General features: G+C 42.0%; 1 protein-coding gene across 8 annotated transcripts in view; it reads right to left on the bottom strand.

Annotated features, from left to right (window-relative positions):
• cast (calpastatin) overlaps positions 1-18,734 on the bottom strand; it is a 236,224-nt gene that overhangs the window by 85,574 nt on the left and 131,916 nt on the right. For 7 of the 8 annotated variants that reach the window (XM_068029740.1, XM_068029732.1, XM_068029734.1 and 4 more), the window contains 4 exons: positions 9,727-9,822; positions 9,061-9,111; positions 7,928-8,053; positions 2,611-2,667 (listed from right to left, as the gene is read on the bottom strand). In XM_068029740.1, coding sequence (XP_067885841.1) covers positions 2,611-2,667; positions 7,928-8,053; positions 9,061-9,111; positions 9,727-9,822 — 330 coding nt within the window. The remainder of the gene's footprint in view (positions 1-2,610; positions 2,668-7,927; positions 8,054-9,060; positions 9,112-9,726; positions 9,823-18,734) is intronic. The other variant, XM_068029733.1, reaches the window with a different exon arrangement.

The following is an 18,734-nucleotide window of genomic DNA, read 5'->3' as shown; positions in this document are numbered from 1 at the left end:
ATTGGAGAGTTGGGATGATGGTTGGAATAAAGGGTTGAAAGCATTGTTAAGTGTCAGGTCTGCTTCTGGAATCATGTGATGGGATTATCCTTGCGGTTCAGATTTGGCTAAAGTGTAAGATGATATTGCTAATTTGAAGGATGATATTTGGGAACATGTGAATCACAGACTGGGATCATGGAGCTCTGTGATAATATCTGAAAGGTATTTGATGAATGGTTTACAAATGTGTCCTAAATTGATTTGCTTGTGCAATTCCTCCGCTGTCATTGGCAGCTGCCACACATTTTTCATTTTACTTATCTTTTTTCACTTGCCTTAGCATCACATTTAGTCCCAGAAACTGAGGCAGCCATTGAAGCTTTCTCTTATTGGACCATTTCAAGTTTCCAAAATTATTTCCAACAATGTGGTATTGGACTTAAGAAGTGCTCTGTGTTGATATCTGAAAGGTATTTGATCTGTGAAGGTGGCCTAAATCAGTTTGTTTATGCAACTCCTTTGCAAGTATTGCCAGTTGCCCTGCTGTATCCTCTTCGAAAAGCTGCTATTTGCCTCTCTGAACGCCAGAGATGGTTTAACTTCGTTTTCAGGGATTTCCACATCGAGACTTCCCTGAAGGGCAAAAATGTGGATGGCACAACACGCAACCACAATTCTGGAGACTATACTGGGGACATACTGGAGGGCTCTCCCTGGCCTATTGACATACTGGAATCATCTGTTCAGCATTTGAGTGGTTTGTTCTATGTATATTTGGATGGGTGAATGAATGCCATTGTATAATTCCTCTGCAACTATGCTGGTTCTACCATGGAAGGAATGGGTATCCCTTGTCACCCAACAGTCATCCTGGAAATGTCCCTGCTGCTGAAAAAGAGCTAGAACATGAGCCTACCATAGAATGCAGACACATAACAGACCCTAGAAAAATGTGTGTGTTGGTGGTGGTTGCAAATTAACTGCACATTGAGGGAGTATTTAGTTTATGTAGTTTTATGGCTTTATGTATGGGCACAAATTGCCACCTATGCCCTATCAATGACCTCAGCACCCTCAGAAAGCCAATCACATGATAAATGTAGACAGCCCCTTCATTCATCTGTCTGGGACCTGCACTGAATGGTCTGAAGTGTGCATCCCAGGAAACAACAGCATATTTCTTTTACCAAATGCTGATATGGACAGCAAACTAGCTGATGTTAAAAATATAGCCTCGAAGATGCCAGTCACCCAGACAGGTGTAATCTTCTCCACCATGTTTGAAGCATTCCAACACGTTTGCATGGCTTGTAATTCTAGCTGTAGCAGAATGTGAAGCTCTTCCAATGTTTCCTGAGGCACAATTTATTCCTGAAAGAGCACATGGAATGATAGATTCTGATGGCAGGGTACTTGTGGGAGACTGCCTATTGCACTTGCTGTCTTGTCTGGCTGTCTCCTGCTCGCCCTGCTCTTCGTCCTCCAGTGTGTACAGCAAATATATTGGGATCGCTATAGGCAACCCCATATTAAAATCTTCATATATTTTAAGCAAATATCCTTGTGACCCTACCCACTCCAATGGGAATACAAAGTAGAGACCAAGACATCAACGAATGGCAAAAAAAGTTCAAAACTGCTTCACAAAATTAAAATTACTGCAAAAACAAATTACATGAAATCTCAAAGATAGGCATTCTCAATTTTGAGATAACTTCAGTGTTGACCAGCTGATCCTGAAAAGCACACCTGCTTGATACTAGTGCACATTGCTAAGATGTCTGGGAAGGCAGAAATGTTGTAATCTATGATGAAGACATCATCGCAGAATAATTTTGTCATTTTCCACTACCTGCCCCCATTTCCACTGCAACGTATAATGGATATCAAACCCAATCAAGGGTACATCTCAAATCTGTGCCCCCTTCCTGGAAATGCATCTGATCATCACCCTCCCTAACGCAGGAATTTCAGAACCAGAAGTACTCTTTTGCAGGTTCAATTTAGGTTTTCAACTTTTTCTCCATAAATGTGGCCATAACCCAATCAGATGAATAACCAATTAATTTGCTTTTGGTGGTGCTGAATGTGCAAATAATGAGGGTCAAGATCAATGTTCCCTCTAACTTCTGTTTGCTGTGCGGAGCTCGTAATATGCACTGCTCGGTTCATTCAAGATTGATGCAGGCCGCACATGTGTGCATCTCAATAGGAACATTGCTTGTGTGCAGCCTGTTTGTTCCCTGTGTGGCACATTCCCAACTATTGTGCGGCTGTGCACTCGTGTAGCTTAATGGGAACATTGGCAAAGACATAGGAGAACCCCCTGCTCTTCTTAAGTAGTGCCTTGGCAAATCTACATCCATTTGACTGGGCCGACAGGGCCTTAGTTTATGATCATATCTGAAAGAAGACACGAGGTTAGCCCAGGTGATGTGCTCAAAGTCATAACCATTTGACTCAGAAGACTGAATGCTACACCCTGAGCTAAACTGATGTTGTACTGATCTATGCTGGCCATCATTTTGCCAGAAGGCAGCTGAAGTTTTAAAAACCCATAGTTTAACAGATGTTTCTGGTGTGAACAGAATTCATACACTGCACATTTTACTCTTCCTTGTCACTTACCATAGCATCACTTTTACTTGTAGAAACTGAAGCAGCCGTTGAAGTTTTCAGAGGTGCCTTTGTAAGAAACAAAATTCAGTTTTCACTTTCTCTTAATGAACTATGTCAAGTTTCCAAAACTATTTCCAACACTTATTTTTCAGATTTTAAAGGCAACATTTAATTCTATTTCTAACTTTAAATGAAACTTGGCGTAAGACAAAATCCTTAATCATTCTATTCAACAGAAAATGATGCAGACCAAGTACAATAAAACTTTTCTCACCAAGATATCTTCACTGCTTTCCTTCCTCATCCTCTGCACTGAATGACTTCTCATCCTCGTGATGACAACCTCCATTTTAACTCATTATGCTCTCTCTCCTCTGAGTTAACTGCCTTTTATCCTCCCTAAATCTCTGCTTCCATGTAAACTCCCAAACCCAAATTCATGGCCATCCCCTTGACCTTGCCATCTCATGTGGTCTTGCAGTCCTATCGTATCAATCAAAAGAAGGCCATCTCTGATCAGTTCCTTGTACCACTCTCCACCAAAATCCACCTTTCACGCCCCAACCCTGCCTCCTGTATCCATCCCTGGAAAAAACTATCCCCCAATTCAATTACAACTGCACTTCCAAAATCCCAACTATCAAGCCTTTGGCCCTCCGTTCACCACAACATTTAGCTAACTAACAGGAAACAGAGAGTAGGCATAAATGGGTCATTTTCTGGTGGGCAAGATGTAACGAGTGGTGTGGAACAGGGATCAGTGCTGGAGCCTCAACTTTTTACAATTTATATATACAATTTATAAATGACTTGGATGAAGGGACCGAAAGTATAGTTGCTAAATTTGCTGATGGCAGAAAGATAGGAAAGTAAGTTGTGAAGAAGACATAAGGAGGCTACAAAGGGATAGAGATAGGTTAAGGGAGTGGGCAAAGATCTGGCAAATGGAATATAATGTGGGAAAATGTGAAATTGTCTATTTTGGCAGGAAGAATAAAAAAGAATCATATTATCTAAACGATGAGAGATTGCAGAGCTCCGAGATGCAGAGGGATCTGGGTGTTCTAGTGCATGAATCACAAAAGGCTAGTGTGCAAGTACAAGTAATTAGGAAAGCTAATATAATGTTATCGTTTATTGTGAGGGGAATTGAGTACAAAAATCGGGAGGTTGTGCTTCAGTTATACAGGATATGGTGAGACACATCTGGAGTACTGTGTACAGTACTGGTCTCCTTGTTTAAGGAAGGATGTAAATGCATTGTAAGCAGTTCAGAGAAGGTTTAACTCGACTTATACCTGGAATGGGCAGGTTGCCCTATGAAGAAAGGTTGGACAGACTAGGCTTGTATCTTCTGGAGTTTAGAAGAGTAAGAGGCGACTTGATTGAAACATATAAGATCCTGAGGGGTCTTGACAGGGTGGATGTGGAAAGGATGTTTCCTCTTGTGGGAGAATCTAGAACTCGGGGTCACTGTTTAAAAATAAGGGGTCGCCCATTTAATACAGAAATGAGGGGAATGTTTTTCTCTCAGAGGGTTGAGAGTCTTTGGAACGCTCTCCCTCAAAAGGCAGTGGAAGCAGAGTCTCTGAATATTTTTAAGGCAGAGGTAGATAAATTCTTGATAAGCAAGGGGTTGAAAGGTTATTGGAGGTAGGCAGTAATGTGGAGTTGAGGTTAAAATCAGATCAGTCATGATCTTCAATGGCGGAGCATGCTCGAGGGGCTGATTGGCCTACTCCTGCTCATAATTCATATGTCCATATGTTCGTATGTAACATTTCTGCAGCTACTGATTTGCTCTATACCCTCAACTCTACCTTTGATGCCCCAGTCCCCAATAAAATCATTACTCTCTCTGTTACCTGGCCATTCCCCCGGCACTGCCCTCATCTCCGCTCCCTTAAGTCCAAGGGATGCAGACTTGAAATGATATGGCAGACAAATGATTTAGCCATTCACTGCCAGATTTGAATGATAGTAAGACACTATCAGGTCCTGCTCTCGTGTGCTAAAACTGCTCACTATTCCAGGATCAACTTGGAATGCAAAGATAGCCCCGGTTTCTTTTCTCTCTGCAAACTGTCTTCTTAAGCCCCGTTCCCTGTCTCCTCCACCCTCACCTCCAACAATAAGTGCGAAGAGCTCATGGACCTCTTTGTCACGAAGATCAAGATCATCCGATCAGCTGCCTCTGCCACCTCCCTCCCCTTCCACAAACCCACCAGGCCAAACTTCCTCTAAAGCTGCCCCCTGCCCTAGCCCCAAACTCACGGCTTTTACTAATTCCTCTATCTCCCCTCATGCCCTCTCCAAACTCAACCTGTCCATGAGTCCCACCTACTGCTCCCTCAACACTATTTCCATAGAACTTCTAACCACACAAATTCCCCTCCTTCTACCCATGCTAGCCGACTTTATTAATGGTTCTCTCTCTGTAGGTGTTGTCCCTCTTGTCTTTAAACCTGCCGTCATCACTCCTCTCAAAAAAACCAACCCTTGATTCCGCTGTCCTTGCAAACCACCGCCTCATCTTCAACCTCCTTTTCCTCCCCAAACTCCTTGAACGTGTTGTCACTCTCTAATCCGTGCCCCTCTTTCTAGGAACTCCATGTTTGAATCCGTTCAATCTGGTTTCCGCCCCTGCCACAGTTCCAAAACAGCTCTTATCAAAGTTACAAGTGACTTCCAATGTGACTGTGACAAAGGTAAACTATCCCTCCGCATCCTTCTTGACCTATCTGCAGCCTTTAACATAGTTGACCATACCATCCTCCTCCAATGTCTCTCCACAGTCATCCAGCTGGGTGGGACTGCTCTCACCTAGTTCCATTCTTATCTATCTAATTGTATCCACAGTATCACTTGCAATGGCTTCTCTTCCTGCTCCAGCACCGTTACCTCTGGTATGCCCCAAGGATCTATCCTTGGGCCTCCTCCTATTACTCATCTACATTGTGCCTCTTGGCAACATTATCCAAAAGTACAGCCTTTGTTTTCGATGCTAATGACACCCAGCTCTACTTCACCACCACTTCTCTTGCCTCCTCCACTGTTGCTAAATTATCAGACTGCTTATCTGACAGCCAGTAGTGAATGAGCAGAAATTTCCTCCAATTAAAATATTGGGAAGACTAAAGCCATTGTTTTCAGTCCCCATTTCTGACTCCATCCATCTCCCTGGCAACAGTCTGAGAGTAAACCAATCTGTTCGCAACCTTGGTGTCATATTTGACCCTGAGATGAATTTCTGTGCACATAGTCACACCACTAAGACTGCCTATTTCCACCTCTGTAACATCGCTCAACTTCGCCCCTGTCTTAGCTCATCTGCCATTGTAACCCTCATTCATGCCTTTGTTATCTCTAGACTTGACTATTCCAATGCACTCCTGGCTGGTCTCCCACATTCTACTTTCCGTAAACTTGTGGTCATCCAAAGCTCTGCTATCCCTGTCTTAACTCACACCAAGTCCCGTTCACCCATCATCCCTGTGCTTGCTGATATACATTGGCCCACGGTCCAAGTTTCAAAATTTTCATCCTTGTTTTCAAATCCCTCCATGGCATTGCCCCTCCCTATCTCTGTAATCTCCTCCAGCCCCACAACCCTCTGAGATAAAGAACAAACAAAGAACAAAGAACAGTCCAGCACAGGAACAGGCCATTCGGCCCTCCAAGCCTGCGCTGATCTTGATGCCTGTCTAAACTAAAACCTTGTGCACTTCCGGGGTCCGTATCCCTCTATTCCCATCCTATTCATGTATTGGTCAAGATGTCTCTTAAACGTCGCTATCGTACCTGCTTCCACCACCTCCCCCGGTAGCAAGTTCCAGGCACTCACCACCCTCTGTGTAAAGAACTTGCCTCGCACATCCCTTCTAAACTTTGCCCCTCGCACCTTAAACCTATGTCCCCTAGTAACTGACTCTTCCACCCTGGGAAAAAGCTCATATCTGCGCTCATCTCACTCTGGCCTCTTGAGCACCCCGATTTTAATCACTCCATTATTGTTGGCCACGCCTTCAGTTGCCTAAGCTCTGGAATTCCCTTCCAACATCTCACCGCCTCTCCAACTCTCTTTTGTCACTTAAGGCACTCCTTTAAACCGACCTCTTTGACCAAGCTTATGTGGCTCAGTGTCATATTTTGTTTTATAATGCTCCTGTGAAGCATCTTGGGATGTTTTATTACATTAAAGGCACTATCTAAATATGAGTAGTCGTTGATGTTGGAAATTTACTACAGTCCAATGTAGTTTACAATGTGGACTATGATAGTTACTGATTCTGATTAATTACACTATTAGGATTACAATAGAAAGTAATACTTATTCTACATATGGTGGATTTTTCTATTCAATGTTTAGGTCATTAATCAAATAACAATATTTTTGAACTCTTAGCTTCGAATAATTGTTTTTGAGAGGTTTGTGGTTACAATTTTAGGATTTGATCTTGAGAAAGGGGATGAAGATCCCACAACAGTCCTCCTCCAAGTAATTAGGGCAGGATTCTTCTCTTTGCAGCAGTAATTTACAGGCTGGGATTTCTGCCCGCTGCTCGGAGACTGGTGAAAAACATGGCCTGCTTCCATTATATTTGGCGGTCAGGTAACCAGCAGAATTCCTACCATTAAAAGGGCACCCACCGCTGAGAGGAAGCAAAATGCTGGTGGAACTGCTGTTGCAGAACCAGTAGCGACAGTGAAGGATTCACAGAAGGAATCAAATGGGGAAAAAAAAGCCTGAAATGTGTCCTCTCCCCCCATTAAGAAAATTTTGATCCTTTCTGCCTCTCTCTCGCGCTTATTGCCAGCTTTTAGTCAGCCCTTCTGGGAGGCAGCTGTAAGAAGTAAAGATAGGGAAAAAGGCAGCTAGGAACCCTTATCCCGTCTCCTGCTCCTGTCACTGGTATTTACATGTTGTGGAGGGGGGAAAGGCAGCCAGTGGAAGCAAGGGAAAGGAAATGGAGCTCAGTGTTGGAGGGGCCTACCAGAGAAATAGCAAGGCAGGGTAGAGAGGGGCAAGACCTCCACTCACTCATGATCCCACCAGCACCTTGGAGACAGCGAGAAAGCTTGAGCTCAAGCAAAAATTCCAATAGCAGAAAGAGAAGCAGCATTCTGAGGGTCTGCAATGACTAAAGCTGCAAACTTTTCTGAAGCTGCAGTTGAATTCCTGGGTGATATAGTTAGCAGGATTCAATCAGATTGGAAAAACAAAATACTAGAATGTAGCTTTAAGAATTCCCAAACTACTTCACCTTCCTAACTTTCCTTATGTTCCAAGTGCTTTCATGCTAACAGTTTAAGATTGGAGCCACACCTGCTTCTGCATAGAGGGCGGTAATGCAGAGTAAGAAGTTGCAGCTGAACATTTTGAAATTACAGCTGGAGAGCTGGAGCCAAAGTCTGCTGACAGAGAATCCAGGACTTCACCTTCTGTCATACTCTGTGATAACAATACAACAAATGTAATTAAACCATCTCAAAAGATATTTCAAGAACACAGATACATAGGCCACCAATCCTCAATATTGAAGTGCAAAATAAGAAAGAAAATCACCAGCAGTAAATGCCCTTAATTTTCCTGATGACCTCTATCAAAGTCACTTCCATGACAGCTGCTAGGACATGCAAGTGTGATGGACACCCTCTCACTCTGACGGGTTCAGTTAGGCCTACATAGGCCAGCTGGGATTGGAAATTGCTACTGAGACAAGATAAAGTCTATCTTCACATGACTACTATTAAGAATAGTCTGTATCTTACTATCGCTGCATTAATGGGATTAAATTTGTATATTAAATTCCAAATATGATTTGAAAACAAGGATTCATCAAACTGCACCAACCTTTCAACAGCTGCAATTCTTTTTTAATTCTAGCAGTTGAAGAAACAAAATTAAAACACTTTGGGAAGTAAGAGAAGTGATGAGGGTTGTGTTTTTCATTGGCTGAATATCCTTTTCTTATTCCTAATTTTCCTTATGTTCCAAGCACTTTCATGCTTTCCTTGCCCAACTGCTGCACAGTAAGAAGCAGGCCACAGTTACTTAGCACTTCAGGTTTTTCCAATTCCCAGGCAGGAGTACTCAGTCTTGGAAGAAAACTGGAGCACCACTACCTATCTAACACTGTCACTATGAATGAGGTGGTATTGTTTAACACATTTGTATAACTGCTCTTAATATAACAAAGACATCAAAGCCACTGACTTAAGGAATGGATTTATCAAGAATTGAAAATCAATTTGTGTCGATTCCTGATTGTACACGCTACACTGGTGACCTTTGGGTATAAAACAAATGCAGAATGATCAGACTGAGCCCTAAAATAGCATGTAGTTTGGCTGAGTAGCTTTTTTCTCTTTTTCTTACATTCTTCCCTTTTTACAGTTTTGCTAAAGAAAACCAAATGCTCCTTCAAAAAGAAAATTGAGCTTTATCGGCTCTTTTACCTTTGGTTTTTTTTCTGGATGTGTGGACGAAGAAGTCATTTTACCTTTCTCCTAGTGCAAAGAAAAAATCTGTTACAAAGTTCTTCTAAGGCACATCAGAGTTATTTACAATTTAAAGCAAGAAATAAAGCAACAGGATAAATATGATGCAATTCATCAGTATCATTAACTCAAGGCTGCATACAAAAAGTGAAATACCCAAGAAATTATTATATCACAATAACTAAATTAAATCAAAGGTGCTGTTGTCATGTACTGATTTCATTTTTAAAGTAACTGTTCAGTAACTTCTCTATAATTCTCATCAGAACCACGGCAACTCGTGATTTCAGGTTAATTGAAATTGTTGCACCATAATTGTGGAAGTTTTTCATTGTACTAGACCATTCTACAAATTTTTGTAGATGTTCTGTACATGGATAAAAGGGGTAAGCGATGAGATCACATTTGTGACACAAAGCCATGTATGCTCAGAATGCATTGCTGGAGTTCTGGTATGCCCCTCACAATTTTCCATCCATTAATTTTAGAGGATGGAAAACTATGGCGCAGGAAGTGCACTTTCATTCCTGATATGCATTATTTTGACTGAGCCTCAGCTCATAAAATTGCCACTACATTTTGACACTAAAAAAGTACTCAAACAATTATTGATTTTGACTGAACCTTAGGATCAGCTTGCTCTGTATATCTGTAATCAGGAGGTATAGATTCTTCAGTTTCTCCAACGAGCTCAGCCTTCTTTTTGGGATCATCGGGTTCCTGAAAATGAAAAATGAAAATATTTACAAAATTAAATCAAAATCACAAATATTAAGGCTCAATATTTAATTATGGTACTCCAATAATTGGTAAGGGTTAGTTCATAATCAAAGCCACCTGTTTCAACTGAACACGCAAGACCAGCAGAAATTGTACAGGCACCAATGCAGACATGTTTACACTGTAACTGAATCACAATGACTCAACTGAAATTTGATTACAGATCACAACAATGCGCTGTATAAAAAACTTCTTCATGTCACATCTGGTTCTTTTGCCAACAGATTAAATGTCAATCGCATCATGAGCAGTGCAGGGTTAAATTATGGAGGACAGGATGGCCTAATTGCCAGCTTAAGCAGCGTTAAATAGCAGCAATATTAGCATTTCCATAAAATTATCACAAAAGGAAGTCATTCAAACAATCCTGCCTGTGCTGGTGCTAACTCTTCAACTGCAGCTATCTTCACAAAACTCATTTCCCTGCCTTTTCCCTTTTACACTCTTTCTTTGCATGTACTTATCCATTTGCTTTTAAAAAATGATATAATCGCTCGTCTAAATATTTCACAGAAATAGAATCGGATCCTCCAGGCAAGAGTGATCATAACATGATAGAATTTCACATTTAGTTTGAGGGTTAGAACTTAGATCCTAACAGACAATATGAAAACAGATTCCTTTTCCTGTTTTACTTATATTCTGAACTGGTATTCATCAGTAGCAGGGTTTATTTGTAGTAGCAGGGTTTATTTGTAGTAGCAGGGTTTATTTGTAATAGCAGGGTTTGTTTGTAATAGCAGGGCTTATCTGTAACAGCAGGGTGTATAATTTAATAGATAGAAGAATGACACGGCTGCTCCCACCTCTGGAGTGCATATCCTGTGCTATGTTGGAAGTCCAGGATGCTTCTGGTATCCTGGATAATCATATGTGCAGGAAGTATCGTCAGTTGCAGCAGCTTGAACTCTGGGTTTCGGAACTTGAGCAGCAGTTGGCATCACTGCGGTGCATCTATGAGGTTGAGAGCTTTGTGGGTAGCACATTTATAGATGTGGTCACACCACAGCTTAAGAACATACGGGGAGAGAGGGAATGAGTGACCACCAGATGGTCAAGAAGAAACTGGTAGGCAGTGCAGGCAACCCCTGAGTGCATCTCACTCTCAAACAGGTATTCAATTCTGAACACTGAGGAAAGTGATGGTTCCTCTGGGGAGCGTAGCCAAAGCCAAGGCCATGGCAGCACAGCTGGCTCAGCCACATAGGGGGGCACAAGCAAGTCTGGAAGAGCACTAGTGGTAGGAGATTAGATAGTCAGAGGAACAGAAAGGCGTTTCTGTGGCCACAGATGTGTTGCCTCCATGGTGCCAGGGTCCAATATGTCACTGAATGGCTGCAAAGCATCCTGAGGGGGGAGGGTGAACAACCAGCAGTCAGGGTCCACATTGGTACCAACAACATAGGTAGGAAGATGGATGTGGTCCTGCAGAAAGAGTTTACTAAGCTAGGTAAGAAATTAGCAAGCAGGATCTCAAAATTAGTAATCTCTGGACTACTCCCAGTATCACACGCAAGTGAGTATAGAAATAGAAGGATAGACAAATTAATGTGTGGCTGGAAAGATGGTGCAAGACGGTGGGCTTTAGATTCCTGGGACATTGGGACTGACTCTGGGGGAGATGGGACCTGTACAGACCTGACAGGCTGCACCTAAATAGAGCCGGGACTGAGTTCCTTACAGGTCGATTTGCTAGTGCCATTGGGGAGGGTTTAAACTAACTTGGCAGAGGTGTGGGAATCAGGAAAAAATATGAGAGGAATACCAAGGTGCACAGAATACTGGGACAGATAGACTGCACTAGAGTAGGGAATAGTAAGTTATTAGGTGGGGTTAGAGTAAGAGAGAAAGTAATAAAGTCTAAATTGAGGCTAAAGGGCGGCACAGTGGCGCAGTGGTTAGCACCGCAGCCTCACAGCTCCAGGGACCCGGGTTCGATTCCGGGTACTGCCTGTGTGGAGTTTGCAAGTTCTCCCTGTGTCTGCGTGGGTTTTCTCCGGGTGCTCCGGTTTCCTCCCACAAGCCAAAAGACTTGCAGGTTGATAGGTAAATTGGCCATTATAAATTGTCACCAGTATAGGTAGGTGGTAGGGAAATATAGGGACAGGTGGGGATGTTTGTTGGGAATATGGGATTAGTGTAGGATTAGTATAAATGGGTGGTTGATGTTCGGCACAGACTCGGTGGGCCGAAGGGCCTGTTTCAGTGCTGTATCTCTAATCTAATCTAATCTAATCTAATGTGCATGTATGTGAATGCACAGAGTGTGGTTAATAAAATTTGTGAGTTAGAGGTGCAGATTGACATGCCTTTTTTGAGCTCACTGGCAAGATCAGTGGCAGGCTCTTAAAATCCAGCGCATGGTGTTCAGGAAAGATAGGAAAGGGAAAAAAGGCGGAAGGGTGGCGGTATTGATTAAGGAGAGCATTGCAGTGCTGGAGGAAAACAATGACTCCCAGAGGGGCTGAGGACAAAATCTATTTGGCTAGAGCTAAGGAACAAAAAAAGTGCAGTTACATTGCTCGGTGTTGTCTATAGGCCACTTGCTAGTGGGAAGGACGTGAAGGAACAAATTTGCAAGGAAATTACAGAGAAGTGCAAAAATTATAGGGTAGTTATATTGGGGGATTTAATTATCCAAACATAGACTGGGATAGTAGTAGTGTAAAGGGCAATGAGGAGCAAGAGTTCCGAGAGTGTCTTCAGGAAATTTTTCTACAGCAATGTGTTTCTAGATCAGTGAGAAAGGAGGCACTGCGAGACCTGGTTCTCGGGAATCAGGTGGGCCAAGTGGATCAAGTATCAGTAGGAGAGCATTTAGGGGATAGTGATCATTGTATCATAAGGTTTAGACTGACTATGGAAAAGGAAAAAAAAAATCCAGAGTAAGAACAATTAACTGGGAGAAAGCCAACTTCAATGGGGTAAGAATGGATCTGGGACCAATAAGTTGGAATCAAAGGTTTATAGGAAAAACGGTAGCTCAACAAACGGTACCCTCAAAGAGGAGAAAGTTTGGGCACAGATATAATCCCTCAAAAGGGGAAGGTAGAATAAACAAATCCAAAACTCCCTGGATGACAAAAGAGATAGAGATTAAGATAAAGAAGAAAAAGTGTGCTTATGATAGATGCCAGGTAGAAAATACTGTTGAGAACCAGGCTGAATATAGAAGTTTCAGCAGTCAAGTGAAAACGCAAATAAGAGAAGCAAAGAGAGAGCATGAAAAGAGACTGGCAGCTGACATAAAGGGAATCCCAAAGTTTTCTATAGACATATAAATAGTAAAAGGGTGTAAAAAGAGGAGAGGGGCCAATTAGGGAATTTACGCATGGAGGCAGAGGGCATAGTTGAGATATTCAATGAATACTTTGCATCAGTCTTCATCAAGAAAGAAAATACAACCCAGGCAATGGTGAAAGAGGAAGTAATTCAGACACTAGAAGGGTTTAAAATTGATAAGGAGGAGGTATTGGATAAGCTGTCTGTACTTCAAGTGGAAAATGCACCAGATGAGGTGCATCCAAAGATACTGAGGGAAGTAAGGGAGGGAAGTAAGGGTGGAAATTGCAGAGGCACTGGGTGTAATTTTACAGTCTTTCTTAGACTCAGGAGTGGTGCCAGAGGACTGGACAATTGCAAACGTTACACACTTGTTCAAAAAAGGGTGTCAAGATAAGCCCAGCAACTACAGGCCAGGCAGTTTAACTTCGGTGGTGGGAAAACATCTAGAAAAAATAATTCGGGACAAAATCAATAGTCACATGGACAAATGCGAGTTTATTAAGGAAAGCCAGCATGGATTTCTTAAGGGAAAATCATGTTTAACTAACTTGCTGGAGTTTTTTGAGGAGGTTACTGAAGGGTTGATGAGGGCAATGCTGTTGGTTTGTGGTTTACATGGACTTTCAAAAGGCATTTGATACAATGCCACACAACAGACTTGCGAGCAAACTTGTAGCTCATGGAAAAAATGGGACAGTAGCAACATGGATTCTGAATTGGCTGATTGACAGGAAACAAAGGTTAATGGATGTTTTCCAGGCTGGAGGAAGGTTTGTAGTGGAGTTCCCCAGGGATCAGTGTTGGGACCCTTGCTTTTCCTGATATATAATAATGACCTAGACCTTGGAATACAGGGCACAATTTCAAAGTTTGCGGATGATATGAAACTTGGAAGCATTGTGAACTATGTAGAACTTCAAAAGGACATAGACCAGTTGGTAGAATGGGCAGACAAGTGGCAAATGAAGTTCAATGTGGAGAAATGTGAAGTAATTCATTTTGGTAGGAAGAACATGGAGAGGCAATATAAAGGGTACAATTCTAAAGTGGGTGATGAAGCAGAGGGGCCTGGGTGTATATGTTCATAAGTCACTGAAGGCAGCAAGACAGGTTGAGGGAACCGTTAATAAAGCATACAGTATCCTGGGCTTTATTAATAGGGGCATAGAGTACAAGAGAAAGGAGGTTATGTTGAACCTGTATAAGTCACTAGTTCGGCCTCAGCAAGGGTCCCAACACTAACTCCTGGGGAACTCTACTACAAACCTTTCTCCAGCCTGAAAAACATTCATTAACCAGTACTTTTTGTTTCATGAATCTTTTCTGCACTCTCTCCAAGTGAGTGGTCTCAGGGATGAAGAACTTCAGTTATAAAAATAGATTGGAGAAGTTGCGACTGTTTTCCTTGGAGAACAGAAGTCTGAAAGGAGATCTGATAGAGGTATTCAAAATCATGAGGCATCTGGACAGAGTAGATAGGGAGAAACTGTTCCCACCTGTGAAAGGTTTGAGAATGAGGGTACAGATTTAATATAATTGGTAAATGAAGCAATAGCAACATGAGGAAAAACCTTTTTCATGCAGTGAATGGTTAAGGGCTGGAATGCACAGCCTGACAGCATGGTGGAGGCAGGTTCAATTGAAGCATTCAAAAGGTAATTAGACTGTTACATGAAAAGGAAGAATGTGCAGGGTTACGTGGAGAAGGTGGGGGAGTGGCAGGAAGTGAATTGCTTATTCGGACAGCCAGTACAGACTCAATGGGACGAATAGCCACTTCCTGTGCTGTAACAATTCTGTGCTTCTGTGAAAAGCTTCTACAAATATACAAAAAGGAAAAGAATGGCTAAAATAAGCAATGGTCCCTTAGACGATGAGACTGGGGAATTAATAATGGGAAACAAGGAAATGGCAGAAACTTTGAACAAGTATTTTGTATCTGTCTTCACAGTAGAAGACACAAAAAGCATCCTAAGAATAGTAGAAAATCAGGAGTCAAAAGGGAGGAAGGAACTTAAAGCAATCACTATCAACAGAGAAAATGTACTAGGAAAAGCAATGGGATTAAAAGCCGGCAAGTCCCCTGGATCTGATGGCTTGCATCCTACGGCTGCAGAGATAATGGATGCATTGGTTATAATCTTCCAAAATTCCCTAGATTTTGGAAAGGTCCCGGTGAACTGGAAAACCACAACACCGCTATTCAAGAAAGGAGGGAGCAGTAAGCAGGAACCTATAGGCCAGTTAGCCTAACATCAGTCATTGGGAAAATGCTAGAATCCATTATTAAGGAAGTAGCAGCAGGACATTTAGAAAATCATAATGCAATCATGCAGAGTCAACATGGTTTTATGAAAGGGAAATGGTGCTCGGCAAATTTATTAAGAGAATTTTGAGGATGTAACAAGCAGGGTGGATAAAGGGGAACCAGTAGATGTAGTCATTTTGGATTTCCAAAAGACATTTGATAAGGTGCCGCATAAAGGGTTACTACACAAGATAAGAGCTCATGATGTTGGGGGTAATATGTTACTATGGATAGAGGATTGGCTAACTAACAGGAAACAGAGAGTTGGGATAAATAAGGCATTTTCAGCTTGGCAAACTCTCACTCGCAGAGTGCCACAGCAATCAGTGCTGAGGCCTCACCTATTTACAATCTAAACTAATGGCTTGGATGAAAGGATGGATTGCATTGTAGCCAAATTTGTGAATGATATAAAGATGGATAGGAAAGCAAGCTAAGAGGAGGACAAAGGGCTGAATTTTACTGACCCCCTAATGTCAGGGGTCGCGGCAGGGAGGGCCAGAAACCCGCCACGGGCCTCAACGCCGGGAAGGCCCAGCCCTATATTGCCAGTGGCGGCGAGGCCTCATGGCAATATGGTGAAAGGTAGCCTAGATGAGGAGTTCATAGAATGTTTTTGCGATAGTTTCTAAAAACAGCACATTCTGGAGCCAACCCTAGAACAGGCTATACTAGACCTGGTATTGTGCAATGAGATAGGATTAATTAATAATCTCACAGTGAAGGCACCCCTAGGCAGCAGTGATCATAATATGATTGAATTTTACCTTCAGTTTGAGGGAGAGAAGAGTGGGTCTATGACTAGTATTTTAAACTTAAATAAGGTCATTTATGAGGGCATGAAAGCAGAGCTAGAAAAAGTGAACTGGCAAAGTAGGTTAATGGATAGGTCAATAGAGATGCAGTGGCAGACATTTAAGGGGCTATTTCAGAATACAGAGAATAAATACATTCCAACGAGAAAGAAAAATTCCAAGGGGAGGGCCCACCATCTGTGGTTAATTAAAAAAGTATCAAACTTAAAGAAAAAGCATATAATTGCGCAAAGATGGGTGGCAGTCAGAAGATTGGACAGAATATAAAAAGCAGCAAAGAATACCTAAAAGATTAATAAGGAGGGAAAAATTTGAGTAAGAGAGAAAACTGGCGAGAAATATAAAGACAGATAGTAAGAGTTTCTATAGATATTTAAAAAATAAAAGTTAACAAAGTGAGCGTTGGTACTATAGAAAATGAGTTTGGTGAATTAATAAGGGAAAATAAGGAGATGGCAGAGGACGGATATTTTGCATCGGTCTTCACCATAGCGGATACAAGCAACATCCCAGAAATAGCTGGAAGTCAGGAAGTGGAAGGGAGGGAGCCAATCAAGAAAATTACAATCACCAGGCAAGTGGTACTGAGCAAATTGTTGGAGCTGCAGGCTGACAAGTCCCCAGGTCCTGATGGACTTCATCCTAGGATCTTAAAAGAAGTGGCTAGTGAGATAGTTGATGCATTGTTTTTAATTCTCCAAAATTCCCTAAATTCAGGGAAGGTTCCATTAGAATGGAAAATAGCCAATGAAACGCCTTTATTCAAAAAGGGAGGATTCAGAAGGCAGGAAACTACAGGCCAGTTAACTTAACATCTGTCATAGGGAAAATGTTAGAGGCTATTATTAAAGACATTAGAGCAGGGCACTTAGAAAAATTCAAGGTAATCAGACAGAGTCAACACGGTTTTGTGAAAGGGAAATCATGTAAAACCAATTTATTGGAATTCTTTGAAGTAGTAACATGTGCTGTGGATAAAGTGGAACCAGTGGATGTACTGTACTTAGATTTGCAGAAGACGTTTGATAAGGTGCCACATCAAAGGTTATTGCGGGAAATAAAAGCTCTTGGTGCAGGGGGTAACATTTTTGCATGGATAGAAGATTGGCTAGCTAGCAGGAAACAGAGAGCAGGCATAAATGGGTCATTTTCCAGTTGGTCACAGGGATCAGTGCTGGGGCCTCAACTTTTTATAATTTATATGACTTTGATGAAGGGACTGAAGGTATGGTTGCTAAATTTGCTGATGACACAAAGATTTGAAGGAAAATAAGTTGCGAAAAGGACAACAGGGAGCTACAAAGGGATATAGATAGGTTAAGTCAGTGGGCAAAGATCTGGCAAATGGAGAATAATGTGGGAAAATATGAAATTGTCCATTTTGGCAGGAAGAATAAAAAAGCATATTATTTAAATGGTGAGAGATTGTAGAGCTCTGAGATGCAGAGGGATCTCAGGGGAGGCGGTGGCGTTATGGTAATCTCACTGTACTAGTAATCCAAAGCCCAGGCTAATGTTCTTGGGTCATGGGTTCGAATCCCACCATGGCAGATGGTGAAATTTGAATTCAATTAAAAGATCTGGAATTAAGAAGCTAGCCTAATAATCATGAAACCATTGTCGATTGTTGTAAAGACCCATCTGGTTCATTAATGTCCTTCAGGGAAGGAAATCTGTTGTCCTTACCTGGTCTGGCCTACATGTGACTCCAGACCCACAGCAATGTGGTTGACTCTTAAATGGCCTAGCAAGCCACTCAGTTCAAGGGCAATTAGGGATGGGCAATAAATGCTGGCCTAGCCAGCAACGCCCACATCCCCCAAAAAACAAAAAATAATCTGGGTGTCCTAGTGCATGAATCGCAAAAGCTTAGTGTGCAGGTACAGCAAGTAATTCAGAAAGCTAATAGAATGTTATCATTTATTGTGAAGGGAATTGAATACAAAAGACTTGCAGGTGATAGGTGAATTGGCCATTGTAAATTGCCCCTAGTGTAGGTAGGGAATATGGGATTACTGTAGGGTTAGTATAAATGGGTGGTTGATGGTCGGCACAGACTCGGTGGGCCGAAGGGCCTGTTTCAGTGCTGTATCTCTAAATAAATAATAAATAAATAAAAAAGTAGGGAGGTTATGCTTCAGTTATACAGGGCATTGGTGAGACTACATCTGGAGTATTGTTTACAGTATTGGTCTCCTTATTTAAGGAAGGATGTAAATGCATTGGAAGCAGTTCAGAGAAGGTTTACGAGATTAATACCTGGAATGGATGGGTTGTCTTATGAGGAAAGGTTGGACAGGCTAGGCTTGTATCCACTGGAGTTTAGAAGAATAAGAGGCGACTTGATTGAACCAGATAAGATTCTGGAGGGGTCTTGACAGGGTGGATGTGGAAAGGATGTTTCCTCTTGTGGGAGAATCTAGAATTAGGGGTCACTGTTAAAA

This window comes from Heterodontus francisci, chromosome 4, assembly GCF_036365525.1.
Source record: "Heterodontus francisci isolate sHetFra1 chromosome 4, sHetFra1.hap1, whole genome shotgun sequence".
Lineage (NCBI taxonomy): Eukaryota > Metazoa > Chordata > Chondrichthyes > Heterodontiformes > Heterodontidae > Heterodontus > Heterodontus francisci.
This window is presented reverse-complemented; position numbering and strand designations above follow the sequence as displayed.